The sequence below is a fragment of the Octopus bimaculoides genome, chromosome 2 (genome assembly GCF_046866305.1).
Source record: "Octopus bimaculoides isolate indiv1 chromosome 2, ASM4686630v1, whole genome shotgun sequence".
Classification (NCBI taxonomy): Eukaryota; Metazoa; Mollusca; class Cephalopoda; order Octopoda; family Octopodidae; genus Octopus; species Octopus bimaculoides.
Genome location: NC_142929.1, coordinates 70,985,106 through 71,009,123, shown reverse-complemented (window position 1 = coordinate 71,009,123; position 24,018 = coordinate 70,985,106). Strand labels below are relative to the sequence as shown.

The following is a 24,018-nucleotide window of genomic DNA, read 5'->3' as shown; positions in this document are numbered from 1 at the left end:
AAAGAGAGAAAGTCGTGTTGTCGTTTGGGCTGTTAATATAAAAACAAAAAATGGGAAGAAATTGAAATGACGTTACAGACACGGTGCGGAGCAATTAGAAGTTTGTAGAGCAATGTGAACAAAGAGGTAACTAAAAATGTGAAAGGAGAAAATAAAAAAGAACCAGAGCATTAAATAATCGGAGGTGACAATATTCACTTAGACAAAATGTTTATAAATAATTTGCAATAATGGTCAGTTTGGGTTATTTATTTCTAAGTTGTAAGGAAGACATTATTAAAACAACTTTTGTCCACAGTGGATACAGTAATGACATTTCAGGTTTGACATTAAATCACAGTATAAGTCTGAAAGGTTTAAAATGGTTTAAAATTTTGCATACCTCTGAGTATGCAAAAAGGTACAATTAACGAAGAAAATTGGGTTAATGTTTACATCTTGATCCGGAAATGATAATACAAAAAAATATTGGTAAATTGTACGTATAGAAGTGTGTTGGTTATCAAGTTACAGAAAAAGCGACGAAATTTAACACTTCATAATAGACAATACTATTAAGAACTATATGGAAATGTAATCATTTATAAGGGGTAAAATCACTTTCACGATATAAAATAAGTTTCATGCCAAAATTTACATACATACATACATACAAACATATAACTAGAAGACTAGAAAAGCTTACGCTAATTTGTGATAATGAAAAATATTTATTTAAGAATATTTATAATAAAAATTTCGTGAAATCTTGCTTTCAGAATATCTATTTTACAGCTGTATGTGTTTTTTAAACGTAAACACCAGTCTTTTTTTCTTATGTTCATGTTATCAGTATTAATTTTAAAAACGCAGTTACGGTTTCAACTGCACATCTTTGATTTATTCACACTTCTGCTACTCTATGGCCTTTTCTAGGAAAATAAATAATTACAAGACGTAAACATACCGTAACCATTCTGTAATGAATAATTCTTATTCTCGCTTTCAAACAATTGGTTGTGAATGATATAATTGTCCCAACAGGAAAGTAACTTCTACGTTAAAGTATGTTGATTATCTATTCTCACTTATAAGCGGAAACAATGACACGTAATTTCCCCAAAGTTAATAATATCTATTCATTCATACGAGTCCTCTCAATGATTCATATCTGAAGTCACACGATATAATGATTCAAGAGGAAAACCACAACTGGAATAAGTACAGGTTTGGATATTAAATACAATCTAAAACTATTGAGGTACATATAATAGCCAAATCTCTAAATTTATCAAAGGAATCTAGCGAGCATAAGATATTTATAAAATTTACAATTGTAACTACCGTAAGAAGTTTCCAGTAGAAAAAAACAATATAAAGTGGGTGTGGCAGATATTTACCCATTCACACTATATCGAACAGTTTAGTCTTTAAATAAACCTTACCAGTCACTTGGCTTCTGTGAACAACTGGATAAAGTTTTGTAGAAATATGATCTTGCGATATTTGTTTTTTTCTTATTCTTCATTAATCTAGTGATTCCACCTCGATATATGTAAATATTCGACCAACGTTGCTGACTCTTTTAGAATTGGGAGTTAGGATGAAACATATAAACATTGACGGAGCCCTGAATATGCATCCCATTCTAAAGTTATTGCTGCTAAAGATAGTAATGACAGTCAGACTAAATAGTTGACACAATATCAAATTCCATTCCTATCTGTTCTATCCCAACACAAGAGTTTACTTGGTTGTCATTCGTCCAGAATAGATATCAAAAATACTAACAATAAACTAGATAAACAACGAAAGAATTAATTCTAGATTTGCTTAAACCAGTCAGAAGTAAAGACTGTAATTCATGAATGTATATCTGAGACCCAATTATCCAAGACATTGAATGAAAACTTTTCCAAATTACACGGTCTAAATAAAATATTGGACATCTCAAGGGGAAAATGATGTTTCGCTTTGTTTTTTTCTTTTTTCTAAATAAAATATATCACTATCAGAGTGATGACAGAACATAAAACTTATCTTTTTTTTAAAAAAGGACTAAAGCAATAAATAAAAGTAGCAATTTTATTGAGTAAAAACAAGTATAAAAAAATTATAAGTTTGCCCCGAAATATCCCAAGTGTTTATAAAATTTAAACTTTCTAAGAAAATAATTGGCTTCTTTTTTATGTTACAATGTATTTCTCCAGAACTTGGAACCTTTTTGCAACATTGGATATGGAGATTTCTGTCATTCTAGTTAACGGAGGGGGGAGGCTGTAGTTTTTTTGGGTTTTTTCCCCCCTAAATATATATTTAAAGTTTGGAAACTTAAGAATTTTACATTAAACATTTATCGAAATATAAAAGGTAAATAATGTTCCTAAACACTTACATCGGTTCGGTTTAATGTTGACAACTTGTTCCCCACAATATATTTTTTTCTTTCAAAATAATATTCCAATTCTAATAGACTAATTCCAAGAACGGTCGACTCGTTCCTTAGTCTGTTGGTCGCCGAGTAATTAGTAGGTTCCCGGACGAATCATGGAGAAAGAATCGTTGGTTGAATTCAAAAACTTGGTTCTGAACATGGAAAGTTTTATTTAGGAAATGACATAAAATAAAATAAAATAATCAATTGAAATGCTAATTTATTTCATGAGTGTTTTCTCCTTTTTCAATTGTCATATTAAATATAAATATAAACATAAATACGCATAAATATTTCAGAGTTGCCATAAAACTTACAATCTTCGTGTAAAGTTCATTACTTTACATCGTTTCGTAAAATGTTTATTTCAAATTTTAAATTCTACAATACACTAAGAAATATATTTAAAAATTTTTCTTACGAAAAACTATAAATATGGGGAGCCGAATTTTACTTTAAACACTTGTTATCATATCTACGTTTCAGTTTGATTGAATCATCAAATGAGTATCATTTTTAGCCGCCATCTTGAATTAGTCATTCAGATATTTCATCTGATATTTATTTAAGTTGACTTCACACACTTAAAATGTGCTGTTTTAATTATTTAAAAATAGTCATCATATAAAATACATGATTAAGAAATTTTGTTTATACGAAAATTATCATGAAGCTCTCTGTTTGTAATCTTCATATTTGTAAAAGTTTATGTCAAAAATTTCTGAATCAATAAGTTTCATATGTCCTTTGAAAATATTCTTTAAAAATAAATAAGTTTGGTTTTGAATAGATAGTAGGTTCTCTTTCTGAACAATCTTTCAAAATAAAGAAAGGATTAAAATTTTTTTCTTCTTTTCACAGATCTATAACAATAATATTTTGTTGATATACTTATTGATTTGATTTAAGCTTCCAAGCTCAAATTTTGGCGGAATTGAATACAAAAAAAAAAGTGAAATAATTTATAGTCCTTAAGCAAAATGTTTCCTTTAGTATTAGGAAATAGGAGAATTATGAAAAAAATTCAAAACTGCACATAAAAAAATACAACAAAGACAAAATTTTTGCCATGTACAAATGATTTCTTCTATGCTAATAGAAGTAGAAACCATTTTACAAATACAAAAAGTTTTACTTAATGTAACTTCTAACAGAAATTCTAGAGTAAAGTGTAAGTGAGACACCTGAATATCAAATAAAGAACAAAAGTATCTGAAGTATTTCATACCCCACCTCCAGCCTATCTTAGAAGCAAACTTTGAACAGTTGTACATATAAAGTGGCCTTTTTCATATTTGCTTAAACAACTTTGCACATATGTACACACACACATATACACATTTTGTTCTCTCTTTATCCACCGTTTTATTATTGTATTGGATTTTTTAAAATTCAATCTGTACTTGGAAAAACCAACAAATGATTACAGCTTTAATTGATTTTAACATGCTACTCTTCTTTGCATATATAAAACAAGAAAACATTGCATCACACTCTTCTTAATCTTGAAAACTTGCAACCAGAGGCTTCACAATCACTCCAAATATTGGATCTCACAATCTCTGAAGAACATTCTGGCTGAAAGCACATTCCTAACATAGTTAGGACTACATCTCAATGGCTAACCCTTCCTTCTAGAGCTAGAAGATATTTCATCTTCTCCCAACAATCAGTGACACTACAAAACTTAGGTGAGACCTACAATAGAGTATTGCTACTGCTGCTGTTGCAAGTGCAGATGTCCTAAACCACTCCCCACAAAAAGACTACCCCCTTCACTGGATTAAACTCATAGACATGTGGTGCATAAATTGTCAAGTAAATGAGAGGCATCTTTGCCTCCACTGATTCAGTTGCAAAGTGTTCAGTAAAGTTATTTGGTTGCAGACCTCTTTTGAGTCTTTTATTATCACTGGGTCACACATTGTTCCCCAATGGTAACATTGATTTCAAGGCCTTCCCAGATGAGTGACTGGTTATTGAAAGACATTTATAGATTGTAAATTTATTCTGTGCAGTTACCTATCGGTATAGTGGTCATTTGCAAACTCCAGAGGTGACACTTTCATTTCCCCTTAGCCCTCATGTCACACAGTTCTTAATGTTTGAGTTGGGTCACACCCTTCCAATTGCTATACATCCGTAATGCATCTTACGGCTGTGCCTGTCACCTGTATGGTGAGGAATCCTACATTGGGGAGTAGTAACGACTAGGGTAGGGTAGCTGACTGCTTATTGTGATCATTCGTCTTTTGGTTTCTTGTAGCTTTGCTCTCTTTTACAAACCCAGTGAACATACATATATTTCCTATTTCAAAGAAATTTGAACAATAGATATAACACCCAAGTCAAAAAGATTCTCAACAATTCAACTTCTCTGGTTGACATTAAGACACCCACCCCCAATAGGGGCCTTAATTCCCACATTTTAGAGCTCCATGACATCCATTTTTCAGGAGCAAAATCCTTTTAACAGGTTCCATAAGACTGGAATTTTGGATTCTGCGCATAAAAATCAGTAGTATGGGATACATGTGTCATGATTAGAATTTTTTTAAGGTGTGTAAAGAGGAAAAGAACCCTCATCTGCAATTTTGATGAAATTCAAATCATAGATATTCCAGCTCATTAGAGAAAATGTAACAGAAAAGTCTAATTCTTCAATTGCATGTAACACAGGCAACGCCTGGTATCTCTGCTAGTCTACTATATTATTCTGCTACTCTTCATTCTTTAAGTTGTCAGTTGTCACTTTCCTCTCCCATGAACCACTTCTATTGATGTTCATTCCTCAATCTTATCATAATACCCTCACTCATGGCTCCACCAACCACAGCTTCACCCTTGTTCCTATTCACTTTCACTCTCCCCTCCAATACTCTTGCAGCCTTTACATTTACACATCTACCCTTCCTGATTTTCTTCCCCCACACTTACTTCTATTCATTTTCTTGTACCTTGAGGGTACACCCTGACAACTTGTTTTCACCATCTTTAATCTCTCTTTCCAGCTCTACTCCAATTACTTCCACCCATCCTTATATGATGTGGAATTGCCATGAATCCCCTCTTCTACAGGAAGTCTGTTCCTGTTCCTTCTATCATACTTTAACCTCCCAACACCTAGCATAAAACCACCTCCCTCTCTACTATATTCCTATGGACCCTGGTTGAGAACCACTGATCAGCTGTATCATCATTACTACCCTGCCACTCTCCCCTCCCATGATTTCTTCTGCATCCCCCTACCTCCCCGTACTCATACATCATTGTCACCTCTTACTCCTTATCTACCATTCACTACATCTAACCTTCAACCCTACCCAAGCTTTACAGTTGCTACCTGCTTCCCTTCCCTCTCAACCATTCCCCACTCTCTCACTTCCCATAGACTCTTGCAAACTCACCCACTCAAACTCCAAGTTTCTCAATCCCCACCCACTTCTCCTCTTGTACTCTGAGGGGCCACCTTGACACCTCATTACTAGCATTTTATCTCTTTCCAGCTCCACCTGACTATTCCCCCTTTCTCTGTAGCCTCTCTTTCTTTCATACTTTAACCCATCGTCTAGTATAAAGCTGCCCCCTCCCACCCTAACAGCACATAGTCTTGCAAACTGCATGCCAATCTAACTTGCATTGGTGGCACACAAAAAAGCACTTAGAACATGTTATAAAGAGGTAGGTGTTAAGAAGGGCATTCAGCAGTTTCTCCCTCTACCACTCTCTCTCTTCCTCTCGTTCTTCCTCTTTACTACTACGTATCTCGCTTTACCCCTCTCGTTCTTCCTCTTTACTACTACGTATCTCGCTTTACCCCTCTCGTTCTTCCTCTGTTACTACTACGTATCTCTTTTTTCCCCCTCGTACTTCCTCTCTTTCACTTTTCCTCTCGTTGCTCACCTATTCTTCTACTTCCTCCCTTTGTTTCTCCCTCTGCCACTCTCTCTCTTCCCCTTACACCGGCATGGTCACATGCTTCCGGTCAATAATCCTTTTCTTCCTTGGCTGTCACCGAGCAAACACACGAACCATTTCGTCCCTACTTTCAAGTTCGTGCCTCACAGCGTTCATACACAAACAATTTTTCTCGTCTGGCCGTAAAGCCTTTTCTGTTTGTTTTCCTGTCTTGTTTTTTGTCCGCCACGACATTCCTCCATGGCAAGATTTAATTTGTGTATACAAATTTAATTTGCAGTCCATGGGAAGAGCTGTTTTAACGATGCGTCCTGCCTAGCTCTTCGAAACGCCAGTGTTAAAACGGAGGTAGCTGATGAAGTAGAATGTTCTCTATGTGGCTTGTATGTTTTCTCGTCTCTATTTTGTTTGCAACGTCCTGTACCCAGATATGCACTTATACATACAGGTGGATGTCGGTATGCACATACCTGTACGTATATATGCATATACTCATTTACTATTTGTATATATATATATATATATATATATATATATATCGTCAGTAGATCATAAATCCGAAAGAGAAACACACTCTAAGTTATAGAGCAGTGGAGTATTTAAATAAAAATAGTAAAGCCAAGCACTTTATGGACGCAAAAACCTTGGGTAACCCTATGAACTGGTCGTAACCTCGTGTATATCGTTGGCGATGTTTTCTTCCTCCGTTTTCCCTTCTTTGAACTTTTCTATATTTCCGACGAAGAGCTTCGCTCAAAACGTCAAATTCTCTTACTTTCCTTTCCTGAGTGTCCAGTAACACAATATCTGTATCACGTCCTCACATTGTTGTTTTTTGCTGGGTTTTTTTTTGTCGTTTTTCTTGTTTGAACTCACTATATATATATATATATATATATATATATATATATATGCTTTTGTTAAAGCTGCAAAACTACACGAACTGTTACTCATAGTTTCATGTTCCCATTTGTCAGACATTTGTGGTCATATTTAATTAAAATTGTGATGGTACATGTAATATAATATGATATGATATAATATAATTTAAGAAATAAGCATTTACGAGGGGTTGCTGAAAAGTTCCTGGCTTTTATGGTATAGTAAAAGGCCCAGTTGGGGGGCCCAACCTTCCAAGTTCTTTTATGGGGCTTAGAAAACTGAAGGACTGCTGCAATAAGTGTGTAAACCTGAGAGGGGAATATGTTCAATAAAATCATAATTAACTGATCGTCCTGTATTTTCCTTTACCCAAAGCCAGGAACTTTGCAGGAAATTTGATTGGTGATTTATTTTCAAAGCATAACGGTGTGGTTGGGTAAGATGTGAAATATAAATATATTATAATAAGATTGTTAAAAGACCTTATTTAAAATGGCAACAAGTATATCCAGAAAATAATTAATAAATAATTAAATTGAATAAATAAGATTGCAAGTTCAGTTTTTAAAAAAGTGAGATTATGATAAAAAATAAATTTAAAAATTCAATAACAAGTGTACAATATACAATATATAAATACATATATATATATATATATATATATATATATATATATATATATATATATATATATATATATATATATATAAAAGGGTAAAGGAATATTCATTTATTAATAAATTAATAATTAATAATTTTTACCAAGCACTTTGGTATGTAAACACCATTATCGGTGAAGAACTTATTTAAAAGTTCTTATAAATTTATAAACATAATTAAGGGATCAGCAACAGTTGCTTCTCCACATACCGAAGTTCAGAAATAGCAGCTAAAGTGCTAAAACTCCAACAGATAGCAGTACTTGTAACTCACAAAGGCAGTTGGAGTTTTTAGCACTTTAGCTGCTATTTCTGAATTTCGGTATGTGGTGAAGCAACTGTTGCTGATCCCTTAATTATGTTTATATATATATATATATATATATATATATATATATATATATATATATATACATATATATATATGTGTGTGTGTGTGTGTGTGTGTGTGTGTGTATTATATATACATGAGTGTGAGTGTGTCTCTCTCTAATCTCATTATTACTAATACAAGTGAAGGGAGTGACAGCCTCATTCTTATCAATGGAACAAATTTTACATCATAATAGTTTTACAGTGACTCTTATCATTGTGACTATGCTGTCATGTTAAGTGAATGAAATATATGTATTTTGACTCATGAATATGCATGGATTCAGAAGGATTGTACTGTTTTTTTTCTATCAGTGTGTCTGAGAAAGAATTCTTAATTTAGAAAGGTAAAAAGAATGCACAAAATTGGAGTAGTATATTTTAAAATTTTCACAGCTACTGTGCAGGCATAACTGTGTAGTTAAGATGGTTGTTTCTTAACTGTTTCTTAACTATGTAGTTTGGATACATACCACTTGGACATGTATCTTCTACTTTAGGTCTGGCCAACTAAAGCCTTGTGAGTGGATTTCCTGGTGCAGGCTGGAACATTACAACAGTCTTGTCCAGGCTAATGCTAAGTCCAAATACCTTGCAAGAAGCAGAAATGCAATTCATGAGTATTTGCATGTCATCCACTGTATGAGTGACTAAGTCACAGTCATCTGCATAAAGGAGGTCACGAATAATAGGCTGGAGAACCTTTGAATTGACAGCAAATCGGCAAAGATTAAAGAAGCGGCCAGAAGATCAATATCTCACATATATTCCCAGAGAGCTAACCTTAGCAAAAGCATGAGTAAAAGCAGCAGCAAAGTACAAAGAAAAGAGAGTTGGGGCAAGGATGTCACCCTGCTTGACACCATTCTCTACAGGAATAGGTCCCGCCATGCCACCACCAACATTGACCCAAGCCTCCATCCCATCATGAAATGATTTAATTTAAAGTGATCTGGACATCCAAGTTTGCCAAGTATTTTCCATAGAAAGGCCCTATTTACAGTATCAAAGGCCTTTGTTAAATCAATGAATACCTGGACAAGATCCATATTCTGCTCATAGCACTTTTCCTGCATCTGTCTTGCTGTGAAAATCATATCCATTGTCCCTCTACCAGATCGGAAGCCACATTGTGATTCAGATAGGACATCATTTACGAGACACCCATTCAGACGGGTAAGAAGAATATTTGCCAGAACCTTGCCAGCAGCTGATAGAAGAACAATACCTCTGTAGTTACCACACATTGTTCTGGCTCCTTTTCCTATATATAGAGGAAAAATAATTGCATCCTTCCAGTCCTTAGGGATTGCACCATTCCTTCAGACTGCACTAATAAGTTCATGAAGGGACTGTATGATGTAATTACCCCCAAATCCCAAGACCTCAGCACAAATTCCATCCTTTCCAGGTGCCCTACCAAGATTCAATTTACTTATTGATGTCATTACTTCATCTATTGAGGGCGAGGAGTCTAAGGAGCCAATGATAGGTCTTTGTTTCATAGTATCAATTACTATGGTTTAGGAGTTCAGAGAAGTGTTCGATCCAGCCACCTGTGATTTCTGTTGATTTAGTAAACAGAGTGGAAGTTTCCTTGGAAAGCAAAGGAGCTGATGTAGAGCTCTTAGGTCCATAAGCTCGCTTCATAAGATGGTAAAGCTTCTTGCTGTCATTTGCATCAGCAGCAGCCTGAACATCACAAGCAAGGTCCTCCCACCAAGTGTCCTGCATCTTCCTGAGAGATCGCTGCAGTTGTGATTTTACACTGTTATAGCGGGCAAGTGCTAGACTTCACTGCACAGTAGACAGTTCTCTGTGTAGCAGTACACAGTGGGCATGGTGCTTTACCACCAATAGTCGCTGAACTTCAGCATCATTCTCATCAAACCAGTCCCTGTGTCTGGCAGTAACATATCCCAGTGTTTCGGCTGCACATTGAAAAACCTGATCTCGAAAATCCTCCCATGCTGCAGCAGTTTCAATGCTGGACAAGTGAGTCTGAAGCTCTTTCCTAACCACAACATCATATACCTTGCGGACATTTAGACGGCGAGGAATGCTGACTGGTCCTCTTCTCTCTTTCATTCTAATCACCATTCAGAACTTTGCTTGCACCAGACTGTGGTCTGTCCAACATTCTGATCCATGAAAGGACTTGACATTACAAATGTCATAAATGTCACGCTTGCGGATGATGACATAATCCAGCAAGTGCCAAACTTTGGACCTTGGATGCATCCATGTTGTTGTGTGATCACCTTTGTGCATAAAACGAGTGCTTGCGATGTAAAGCCCATGTTCTTCGCAAAGCTCCAGTAGCATGAGACCATTGCTATTCATTTTTCCTACTCCAAAACATCCTAGAGAGTTCCATGTTTGCCAGTCTGTTCCAACCCTGGAATTAAAATCCCCCAGTAGAATGACTTTATCAGAATTGGGGATTTTTCTATGTATTGCTCTCAGCTGGGTATAAAAGATTGTTTTATCTTTATCACAGCTAGTCAAAGTAGGTGCATAGGCACTTATTAGAGTAGCAAACTGCTTACCTTTCAAGTGCAACCATAGCGTCATTATACATTCATTTATAGGAACAGGCAGCTCTTCCAACTTCTTAAGGATATCAGATTGGACTGCAAAACCAACACCAGCCTCTCTGCACTCCTCCTTCTGCCTTCCTTTCTATATTAGTCTCTGAGAGTGCAGCTATATCAATTTTATAATGGTTCAGCACACAAGCAACAAGTGCAGTGCGTCTTTCAGGCCTACAATCACTCTTGTTGTCCAACGGAATGCACACATTCCAACATGAAATGTTTAAGTTCCGTCCAGATTTTATAAATAAAAGACTCTTTGTTTTTCGAGCACAGGGTGGACATCTGTCAGTCGCGCTAAACTGACCAGATATTGAAAGACAGGCAATTTTTGGTTCACCTTTTCTAGAACCTCCCCGGTCTCCGGTTGAGCAGTGCCCTCTCCAATGGAGCTGCTCAGACACCCATGCAGCAACCGAATCCTACCGCTGTCTTGGGCGACAAGGAGACGACTTTATATCTAACATGGGCCACCTACGTGCAGGACGCTGACTACATGCTTCCAACCTGTCAGGTCTGCATGCTGCACCACCTTCCCATCACTGCAGGACTCCCAAATAAAAAATAAAATAAAAATATATATATATATACTAAAAACGAAGAAAATATATACTAAAAATAAGTTAAATATATACTAAAAATAAGATAAATATATATAGGGGGGAAAAATGCACATATCGAACAGAAGTCGGCAATGCCTGTGCAGAGTTTTAGGTCCAATAAGGCTTGCACAACACCTCATAGACCCTCCCCACTTTATTGACATTATCCAGAGACAAGCCGGAGCAAGATGTCTGGTGCCAATATAAGTCGCAGGCTCAGGGATGTGGGAGCGCCATGATCTCTAGCACAAACCAAAGATCCCCAAAATGTCCAATGCCATTCCCTACATACATGCACACATACATACATACATACATACATACATACATACATGATGGCCATCCACTCGTGACCGAGGAAGACCATTGCCGACCTTCAGGAACATTGTGCGCTCTAGGACTAACTTATATTTTGCATTTGCGACTCCGTTGGTAGCTAATGAGCCCTGCTCTTGACAAGCATACATGACTGCAAACATTGCAGACCAAGCTTTCCCCATTCACTATACGAGCCGTGCACTTTCGCGCAGCTCGCTTAAGTTCTTCATGCGGGATACGTGCTCTCTCAAAAGTGTCGATCCCCTCCTTAACCTGCTACCTCCATCCGTGGCGATGACAGGCATTGCTCTCCCAGTCAGTGTCCTGCATATCACAGGCCTTTAATGAAGACTTGACACAGTCCTTAAATCGCAGCCTTGGTTTCTGTCGGAGTCTCCTTCCATTCACAAGTTCTCCATATAGCATCTGCTTAGGAATCCTGCTATCCTTAATTCTAATAAGGTGTCCAGTCCAACGTAAAGGTGCTTGTGCACCATTGCCTCAATACTCAAGATATCAGCTGTCATCGGAACCTGTGTGTCTGGAATTTTTGAGGTCCAGTCAACATTGAGAATGTGCCTGAGACATCTCTGATGAAAGCATTCAAGGACCCTTACCTGACGTTTGTACAGGGTCCATGTCTCACATGAGTAGAGGAGTGATGTCAGTACACATGCACTGTACACAGCAACTTTTGTTTGCCTTGCGATGCCATGCTGGGACCAGACACGAGACTGAAGAGACCGGAAGGAATTAGTTGCTCTCTGCAACCTGAAAGATATTTCCTCATCCAGGGAGCAAGAAAGGCTGAGTGTGCTGCCTAGGTAGACAAACTTGTCTACTACCTTCAGAATTGTTCCTTCAACCAAGATAACTGGTTTCACATATGGATTTCCTGGTGCAGGCTGGAACATTACAACAGTCTTGTCCAGGCTAATGCTAAGTCCAAATGCCTTGCAAGAAGCATAAATGCAATTCATGAATATTTGCATGTCATCCACTGTATGAGTGACTAAGTCACAGTCATCTGCATAGAGGAGGTCACGAATAATAGACTGGAGAACCTTCGAATTGGCAGCAAATCGGCGAAGATTAAAGATTATACGTTTATTTATAGGAACAAGGAGCTCTTCCAACTTCTTAAGGATATCAGATCGGACTGCAAAACCAACACCAGCCTCTCTGCACTCCTCCTTCTCCCTTCCTTTCCAAAAAAAGGCGTATCCACCTCCTACTTCCTCAAGCTGACCATCACCTTCTATACGAGTCTCTGAGAGTGCAGCTATATCAATTTTATAATGGTTCAGCTCACGAGCAACAAGCGCAGTGCGTCTTTCAGGCCTACAATCACTCTTGTTGTCCAACAGAATGCGCACTTTCTAACATGAAATGTTTAAGTTCCGTCCAGATTTTATAAATAAAAGACTCTTTGTTTTTCAAGCGCAGGGTGGACATCCGTCAGTTGCGCTAAACTGACCAGATATAGAAAGACAGGCAATTTTTGGTTCACCTTTTCTAGAACCTCCCCGGTCTCCGGTTGAGCAGTGCCCTCTCCAATGGAGCTGCTCAGACACCCATGCAGCAACCGAATCCTATCGCTGTCTTGGGCGACAAGGAGACGACTTTATATCTAGCATGGGCCGCCTACGTGCAGGTCGCTGACTACATGCTTCCAACCTGTCAGGTCTGCATGCTGCACCACCTTCCCATCGCCGTGATCTCTAGCACAAACCAAAGATCCCCAAATTGTCCTATGCCATTCCCTGCATATTTGGTTTTATATTAGAGTGACCTTCTCCTAGAGACATGCTTCAACAAAAGCTGAGGAGCGCCTCACTCCCAGTGGTCTTTCAGCACGCCGGACACCATCCAGGAATTTCTGCGTACCCGTGCTAACATACATACATACATACATACATACACACACACACACACACACACACACACACACACACACACACACATATATATATATATATATATATATATATATATATATATATATATATATATGAGTGTGTGTGGCTGTCTATTTTTGTCCTCCTGTCACCATCTAACAACAGGTATATTATGTACGTTGGTCTGTTTACATCCGTCATAACTTAGCAGTTTGGCAAGGAAACTTATTAGAATAAGTACCAGAATTAAATATAAAATTAAACAATCAGGTCCATTTCGTCAATCAGAATCCTTCAAAGCAGTTCTTTAGTATGGCCTGAGTAAAAGAAGTAAAAGATAAATCTGAGATTAATAAATACACTTTTGATTGTATGAATGGTTTTAAATGAGTTTAAGAGATAATACAAAGTTAAGATGGTCCCTAATTTCAATCTCAAGTTTACTATATATGTATTGTGAAGATATTAATGAAATTTAGAAGAAAAAGATGAAAATTGACAAAGCAGTTGGCCTAAATAAATAACGATTTATATTTATGGTACTGCAGCCACAATTAAAATTCGAAATACTGGCAGGTCTAAGGGAGATAACGTATATTGTATATTGTCTGATATTATCGTTACAGGAACTGCTAATAAGGCGATGATAAGTTAGTTACAGTTATTTAAGAATGTACAGGTATTTAAAATGATACAATTTATTGAAAGGTACTGGAAAATAACAAATAATTTTAAAGTTTACTATTTATAATAAGTTAAATGTACTAGGACCTTAAAAAGAAGTACAAGGGCTTTAGACAATTGTAATATTTGTAAAAAATTGTAATGAGAATTAAAACTGTATGTAACTAATACTTGTGACATGAGTATGTGTATGTGTGTGTGTTGTGTAAAATAACATCATTATCATTGTCATCATCATTTAACGTCCGTTGTCCATGCTGACATGGGTTGGATGGTTTGACCAGGGCTGGCAAGCTGGAAGGCTGCACCAGACTCCAGTCTGATTTGGCATGGTTTGTACAGATGGATGTCCTTCCTAACACCAACCACTCCAAGAGTGTAATGGGTGCTTTTACATGCCACTGGCATATGTGCCCTTTGCGTGACACCAGTATCTGCCATGACTGCAATTTTACTTGGCTTGATGGGTCTTCTCAAGTATGACATTATACCAAAGGTCTCAGTCATTCATCATTGCCTCCACGAAGCCCAACACTTGAAAAGAGCGTTTTATATGACACCAGCATCAGCCATGATGATTTCACTTGGCTTGACAGGTTTTCTCAAGCACAGTATATCACCAAAGGTCTCAGTCATTAGTCATTGCTTCTGTGAGGCCTAAAGTTCAAGACCATGCTTCACCACCTCATCCCATGTCTTCCTGGGTCTACCTCTACCACAGGTTCCTTCCACAGTTAGAGATTAGCACTTCTTTACACAGCTGTACTCGTCCATACGCATCACATGACCATATCAGCACAGTCATCTCTCTCTCTATATTATTATTACTGTTAGCACACCAGGCAAAATGCTTAGCAGCATTTCACCAGTCTGCACATTCTGAGTTCAAATTCTGCCAAAGTCAACTTTGCTTTCATCCTTTCAGGGGTCTATAAAATAAGTACCAGTTCATCACTGGGCTGATTATATTTACTTACTCCTCTCCAGAAATTGCTGGCCTTGTACCAAAATTTGAAACGAGTATTATTAGTATTATTATTATTATCATTATTATTATTATTATTATTATTATTATTGTTGTTGTTTTGTTGTTGTTGTTGTTGTTATTATTATTATTAATATTTTTGTCTGTCTTTATGTTCTGAGTTCAAATTCCACCGAGGTTGACTTTGCCTTTCATCCTTTTGGGGTTGATAAATTAAGTACAAGTTGAGCGCTGGGGTAGATATAATCAACTTATCCGATCCCACAAAATCTCAGGCCTCATGCCTTTAGTAGAAAGGATCATCATCATCATCATCATCATCGTCATCGTCGTCATCGTCGTCGTCGTCGTCGTCGTCGTCGCCGTCGTCGTCGTCGTCGTCGTCATCATCATCATCATCATCATCATCATCATCATTATTATTATTATTATTATTATTATTATTATTATTATTAAGGTGGTGAACTGGAAGAATCATTACTGCACCAGACAAAATGCTAAACAACATTTCATCCATTTTTACATTCTGAGTTCAAATTCCACCAAAGTTGACTTTGCCTTTCATCTTTTCAATAAATTAAGTGCCAGCTGAGCACTGAAGTCAATGTAATTGACTTACTCCCACCCCCAAAGTTGCTGGCCTTGTGTCAAAATTTGAAACCATTATTATTATTCAATAGTCTTATTTTTATAACATACTTTCACTGCACTTTCACACACAGCTCTGTGTGCCTTGGGTATGTGCTGTAGTTTGCTGTGATGCACTTATGGCTACTGTATTGAAAGTGTTTTACATAGGATATGTGCAGTGCCTAATAGTACTATTTTCTGTATGTTATATATATTTGTTAGTCCTGGTGTTTTTGTTATGTATTTGTCTGAATATTTTTTAATCATACCTTATGCACCTACTATGATAGAAATTGTTTCTGCTTTTAGACTCTACATTCGAGTTACCTCTCTTTCCAGGATTTGTATTTTGAAAGTTTCTTTGTTTCTCATAGAGAAATGTCATCTGTTGGTATTGACACATCAATTAGAAAACATTTTTTCTTCATGATCTCTGACAATTATATCTGGCCGAGTCTTCTCATGCACAGCATATTTCCAAAGGTCTCAGTCACTAGTTATTGCCTTGGTGAGGCCTAATGTTCGAAGGCCGTGCTGCACCACCTCATCCCGGGTCTTCCTGGGTGTACCTCTTCCACAGGTTCCCTCAACCGCTAGGGTGTGGCACTTTTTCACACAGCTATCCTCGTCCATTCTCACCACATGACCATACCAGCACAATCGTCTCTCTTGCACGCCACAACTGATGCTTCTTAGGTTCAACTTTTCTCTCAAGATACTTACACTCTGTTGAGTATGCAAACTGACATTACACACACTGGTTTCATTCCTCGAGAGCTTACACATGTCTTCAGCAGTCATGGCCCATGTTTCACTGCCATGTAACATGGCTGTTCGTACACATACGTCATGCAGTCTGCCTTTTACTCTGAGCAAGAGGCCCTTTGTCACCAGCAGAGGTAAGAACTCTCTGAACTTTGCCCAGGCTATTCTTATTCTAGCAGCTACACTTTCAGCGCACCCTCACCCGCTACTGACTTGGTCACCTAGGTAACGGAAGCTATCGACTACTTCTAGTTTTTTCTCCCTGGAATGTGGCAGAAGTTGTTCTCTGCACATTTTCATTCTCTTTATTGAGCAACCTTTCATAGTAGCATCTCCAAACCTCTCTCTTTGCAGCCTTGTTTAGTGCAAGTGAACCATCATCCATGCAGACACATTTCTCTCCTACGACATCACGATTCTCTCTCACACACTGTCTTGCAACATGAAATACTTCAAGTCTTTGGTCCTCACGGTGCAGAACATTGGCAAATTTTTTCTTATCTGCTTCCCCTCTGGCTAAATAAACCTGTCTCCTAGCTTCCCTTCTGGCAGTCTGATACAATTCCCTGCTACCTCCGTTCTTCCAGTCCTTCCAAGCCTGTTTCTTTTGTCTAATAGCCCTGTCAACCACATTGTTCCACCACCACATTACTTTGGGTCGAGAGGGGACTTTGCACCATCCACAGATCTGGTCAGTGGCTCTCAGCAGATTGTCCTGTAGAAACCTCCAGTTGTCTTCCACATTATGTGATGCTATATCCCCTTCTATTTTGTCGAAGACTTCGAGTAACACATCTCTAAATCTCTGTCCATTTGCAGGATCTTTAAGCTTCCAGATCCTTCTCCTCCAAGCTGGTCTTCTTCTGGGCATCCATTTAGCCCTGATCCCGAAGTTGCTAACTACTAATCTATGTGTGAAGGGTACATTATTCACATACACACACACACAGAGAAAGGCATGGGTAGAAACTCCATACAATGTACCTGGTATAAGCTATGGACACATAAAAGGTGCAGCAATATCAAAGGAAGGTTAACCAGGAAGATAGTTTTTGTGTGTGGCAGATGCACAGGGGCAATAAACACTGAAGATGTACAGAAAACAGATTCCATCACATGCCAGGGGAAAAAAAACTTGAAGTAGTTGATAGCTTCCGCTACCTAGGTGACCAAGTCTGTGTTGGGGGTGGATGCTCTGAGAGTGTAGAGGCTAGAATAAGAATGGCCTGGGCAAAGTTCAGGGAGCTCCTAACTCTGCTGGCAACTAAGGAAAGGCCTCTCACTCAGGATGAAAGGTAATAAACTGTGCTTGTGAAGACCTGTTAAGTCAAGTGAAGTCATTGTCGTGGCTGATGCCAATACCACCTGACTGGCACCCCGTTCCAGTGGAACGTAAAAAGTGCCATTCAAGTGTGGTCGTTGCCAGTGCCGCCTGACTGGCTCCCATGCCAGTGGCATGTAAAAATCACCATCAAAGCGTGGTCAATGCCAATATTGCCTGACTGGCACTCGTGCCAGTAGCATGTAAAAAGCACCCACTACACTCTCAGTGTGGTTGGCATTAAGAAGGACATCCAGTTGTAAAAACCTTGCCAGATCAGATTGGAGCCTGGTACAGCTTTCTGGCTTGCCAGTCCTCAGTCAAACTGGAAACAGACGTTAAATGATGATGATGATGATGATGATGAGCGAAATCAGACTGGAACCTGATGGAGCTCTCCTACCGACCAGCTCTTGTCAAACTGTCCAGCCTATGCCAGCATAGAAAACAAATGTTTGAGGATGATGATGATGATGATTTGGCTTGCGAAGACCTGTTGGGGCAAGCGAAAACAAAATCGTGATGGCACCAGTACCAGTAAATCACTAAGAGCACCGTCCAAGCGTAATCGTTGCCAGAGCACCAGCTGTCTGGCTTTCGTGCCAGTGGCACGTAAATAGCACCATTAGAGCGTGACCGTTACCAACGTTGCCTTCCTGGAACTTGTGCCAGTGGCACATGAAAAGACATTCGAGCGAGTTCATTGCCAGTACTGCTGGACTGGCTCCTGTGCAGGTGGTACATAAAATACACCATTTCGAGCGTGGCCGTTGCCAGTACATCCTGATTGGCCTTCGTGCAGGTGGCACGTAAAAGCACCCACTACACTCTCTGAGTGGTTGGCGTTAGGAAGGGTATCCAGCTGTAGAAACTCTACCAAATCAGATTGGAGCCTGGTGTAGCCATCTGGTTCACCAGTCCTCAGTCAAATCGTCCAACCCATGCTAGCATGGAAAGCGGACGTTAAACAATGATGATGATGATGATGATGATGATGAGATATATATATATATATATATATATATATATATATATATATATATATATATATATTTATATATATATTTATAAATTCAACTGCTCTTTCTTCAAACATGAGTAATTCTTCTGGTTGCTCAGATTCTGATATGGATTCTGATGGTGATGGCCCACGGGCTCGACATGCTACTCTTGAATCTAAATCCAGCAAGTCCAAGCATTACTCTCGTCAGTCAACATCTGGTGCTGATAAGAAACCTAAAGAGAAGCTAGAAAAGTTCAAATGGCAACCACCTCCTGACCCTGAAGATGTTGATCCTGAAGAAGAGATGAATTTACAAAATATTCAGTTGCCTCCTGAAGTGAACCCTCCTTTGTCTATCCGTCTTCCATCGGAAGGAAGTCGGGAAACTGTGCATTTAAGCTGTACTACTTCTTCTGGGCTGACAACATCAGCAACAACATCAACAACAGTGCAAACTACGACTACTACTACTACCGCTGCCGCCTCCACCACCACCACCTCTACTACCACCACTCCACCACCACCTCCTCTTCCACCACCACCATTAGCAATTGCCGAACAAACAGCCATTGAAGCTACAGCTCAGTTTGCAAAGTTGGTATTTTCTTCTTTTTGCACCAGTTTTTAATGAGTTAAATGTCTGTGGTTGCCAGATACATTGAAGCACATTTTTGTTGATAAACATGTTTTGACATGAAAATCATTTGACTTTTTTTTTTATTTTTTATTTATTTTTTTTTTTTAAGCATTAAAAATCATAAATGTCCTTGTTTATTATCATTAAAAGGAAAGAAATGTGCCATATTACAAAGTTTTCTTTGGTTCTCCAACTTTTTTGTATAAAATTGATTCCTGTTTGACTTTTCTCCATAGAATATACCAAAAAGTGGGAATGACAAAAAAGTAATTTCTATGTAGTTAATTGCAATGTAGAAATTTCCCTTCCTCCCTAAGCAAAATCTTTCATATATAAGAAAGGACCTTAATGTTATATTTAGATCTTAAGTATTTGGATAACATGTCTTTTGTAATAAAGGTAAGATGATCTTGACAAGGGGTCAGCTACCTCCATATTGCACAGCTGACCTGGATTACCGAAGAACATGAAAGACAATGTAAGAGATTAGTTAACCTTTTCGATACCTACCTACCAGAGACCACCCTTAGTTCTAGGATACAAATTGGTTACCAAATTTCTTTTGAACAACATGCAGTTGCCAGTACCGCCTGACTGGCCTTTGTAGGATTTTTGAGCGAGATCGTTGCCAGTGCCCCTGGACTGACTCTTGTGCGGGTGGCACATAAAATATACCATTTTGAGCATGGCTGTTGCCAGTACCGCCTGACTGGCCTTCGTGCGGGTGACACGTAAAAGCACCCACTACACTCTCTGAGTGGTTGGCGTTAGGAAGGGCATCCAGCTGTAGAAACTCTGCCAAATCAGATTGGAGCCTGGTGTTGCCATCTGGTTTCACTAGTCCTCAGTCAAATCGTCCAACCCATGCTAGCATGGAAAGCGGACGTTAAACGATGACGATATTTATATATATATATATATATATATATATATATATATATATATATATATATATATATATATATAAATATATATATATATATATATATATATATATACAAGAATAAGGGCAGAGAATCGTCAATTAATAATATAATTAATAATTAACAATTCTGCCAAGTAGTTCAGTATGAAAAAAACCTTTATCGGTATATATATATATATCGGTATATATATATATATATATATATATATATATAAATATATATATATATATATATATATCATCATCATTGTTTAACGTCCGCTTTCCATGCTAGCATGGTGCTTACCGAAACGCATCTAACACCTAATATAGCAGATGCGGAGATAAATATACCAGAGTATACCGTACTCCGAACAGACAGAAGGGATAGAAGTCATGGGGGAGTTGCAATGTACATCCGAGAAGATGTCACACCCCTACTACTACTATCACACTCAAATTCTGTATGTGATACTTTAATAGTACACATAAAACAAATTGATGTAGTTGTATGCTCAACATACCGTCCACCAAATACTGCAAAGCAGGAAGGTCAATTTGAGGACAGCCTCAGACGCATAGAAGAGGTCCTGACAAATCTGGACCAACACATCAATATACTTTTCCTAGGTGACTTTAACCTCCCAAATGTTAAATGGCCTGAAGGTCACATCCTCTCTGGGATGTCACTGCATGAACAAAGCCAAGCAAAATCATTGCTAGAACTATCCAACATGCTGTTCATGGAACAAGTGATACTCCAACCAACCAGGGGAAGCAATATTTTGGATCTCTGCTTCACAAACAATGTGAGCCTAATCCATAATGTGAAAATAACGCCCACATCTCTCTCAGATCATAACATTATAGAATTAACTATGTATGGTCCTAGACAACCCACTGACACCCACCCCACCAGGAGGACTCAAGCAATATCCAACCTGAATTTCCACGGGGCGGACTGGAAGTCAATTCGCAGAGAGATTCGAAATCAAAACTGGCATGACAGCCTTTCTATACAAGACAATGACCTCAAACTAAGTCATTTTATGTCAACCATACAAGACATATGCACCAAATACGTGCCATATAGAAAGACCAGCAAACATGCCAATAGAATTCCTAGAGACTGGAAAATCCTTATGAGACACAGAACAAAGGTCTCAAACCAGTTAAATAGAGAACTGGAGGATAGGAAAAGGGCTAAATTAAAACTAACACTGTTAGAAATAGAAAACAAAATTAAACTCTCCCATGAAGAGGAGAGAGCAGAGAAGGAAAAGAGAGCAGTAGAAAGCATAAAAACAAACCCCAAGGCTTTCTATAGATTTGCAAAGGAGACTGCTACGGTGCAGTATAAGATAGGACCCCTGTTCCTGCCTAATGGCTCACTGACTGCAGATCCCACATGGATAAGTGAAGTGCTCAGTACACAATTCAAGAGTGTCTTCACCTCTCCTCTGAGTCACATGCAGATAAAGAACCCAGCTGATTTCTTTGACAATAGCACTCAGCAGAAGGGGACTGCATCCATTACCTACATCGACATTGAAGAGGAAGATGTGATAGCTGCCATAAATGAAATGAGCTCAAATTCGGCAACTGGCCCCGATGGTTTCCCAGCTGTCCTCTTAAAGTCGTGTAAACAAGAATTAGCAGGACCACTCCAGATACTCTTCCAGAGTTTCCTTGCAAATGGTAAACTTCCCAAAAAGCTGAAGGAAGGCACCATATGTCCTATCCATAAAGGTGGAAGCAGAGCAGAGGCTGGAAACTACAGGCCCATCTCTCTGACTTCACATATTAGCAAAGTCATGGAACGAATTGTCAGAAGGAGATTGATTGCGTTCCTAGAAGAAAATGACTTGCTGAATGAGACCCAGCATGGTTTCCGTCCAGGTAGAAGCTGCCTCACGCAGCTCTTGCAGCATTATGACTGGGTCCTGAAGCAGCTACTTGACCATTCAAATGTTGATGTGATATATCTCGACTTTGCAAAAGCCTTTGACAAAGTTGATCATGGCTTGATATGTCACAAGCTGCGAAACCTTGGCATAGCTGGTAAATTAGGAGAGTGGCTGCATGACTTCCTGAATGGTAGAAGTCAGACAGTTGCAGCCAATGGAGAACTATCTAGGGAAACACAAATATTGAGCGGTGTTCCACAGGGAACTGTTCTGGGGCCACTACTGTTCATAGTGGCCCTTCTGGACATGCCCACGGTCACTCGGAGAGCCACTGTCACTAGCTATGCTGATGACACAAAGATATCTCAGGCAATAAAGAATCCAGATGATATTGTAAGCCTGCAGAATGACCTAAATGCAATATATGAGTGGGCAGAGCAAAATAATATGCAATTCAATGCAAAAAAATTTCAAGTACTGCACTACAAGACCACAAGTACCTCCCAACTGGCATACACAGGGCCTGGAGGTACTGCAATCCCAGAACCACAAACAGTAAGAGATCTGGGCATCAACATGTGTAGTGATGCATCATTTCACATGCACATTGTCAAGTTGACAGCAAAGTGCAGACAACTGGCAGGGTGGATACTGAGGACTTTCCGTACAAGGGATCAAAAAGTCATGTTGATTCTATGGAAGACATTTGTTCTGAGCCGCCTAGACTATTGCTCTCAGTTGTGGTCACCACACTGTTAAGCGGACAGCAGAACTCGAGGCAATTCAGCGGCACTATACAAAAAAGATCGCCACAGTCCAACAGATGAACTACAGGGAGCGACTGAAGGCACTAGGTCTCTACTCCCTGGAGCGCAGGCGGGAGAGATATGTAATAATAGACATATGGAAAATACTGGAAGGACTGGTGCCAAACTTTGGTATCAAGTACTACAGGAATACCCGCACGGGTCGCCACTGCATGGTGCCGAAGGTACCGTCCACTGCATCTCACATAAGAACGAGATACTGCAGCAGCCTCGGTTTCAGAGGACCTCAGCTCTTCAATGCCCTGCCAAAACATTTGAGAGACATGCGAGACATGGCTGCGGAGGTTTTCAAGACAAAACTTGACGCTTTCCTCTCCACGATACCAGACGAACCAATGGCTCGTAATGAGACGCAGTTTAGGGCAGCTGTGTCAAATTCTCTTATACACCAGATGTGCCATCAAAACTCTTGATTGGACCATGTCAGGTGGGGGAGAAGAGCCATGCAAGGAACGTGAAAATCACGGTGGTGCACCAGCATGACCGCAGCCACTTGGCTGAAACACATAAATAAATAAATAAATAAAAATATATATATATATATATATAGTTACACTCACGCACAAGTGTTCACTCCCTGCATTCCCGCTCCCTCTGTATAAAAAATTGTTAAAATATTCTGTGTATCGTAGAAGTATAAGCAATTTATTGCATGTGAATTTTAACAACAAAATCTTATATGAACCCAACCTGGCTGAG

The 24,018-nt window shown here is 38.7% G+C and overlaps 1 protein-coding gene across 8 annotated transcripts in view; it reads right to left on the bottom strand.

The window, feature by feature from the left end:
• The window catches only part of LOC106875332 (STAM-binding protein), a 53,412-nt gene that overhangs the window by 26,445 nt on the left and 2,949 nt on the right, over nucleotides 1-24,018 (bottom strand). For 2 of the 8 annotated variants that reach the window (XM_014923423.3, XM_089346977.1), the window contains exon 1: nucleotides 2,375-3,610. The exons of 2 other annotated variants lie outside the window; for them this stretch is intronic. Coding sequence is in view for 2 of the 6 variants with exons in the window: in XM_014923422.3 (XP_014778908.2) it covers nucleotides 947-955 (9 nt within the window). In the remaining 4 variants the exon portion in view is untranslated. Of the gene's footprint in view, nucleotides 1-946; nucleotides 1,153-1,424; nucleotides 3,611-24,018 lie in introns of those variants that run through there. 4 more of the 8 variants (XM_014923424.3, XM_089346978.1, XM_014923422.3 and 1 more) reach the window with 4 other exon arrangements.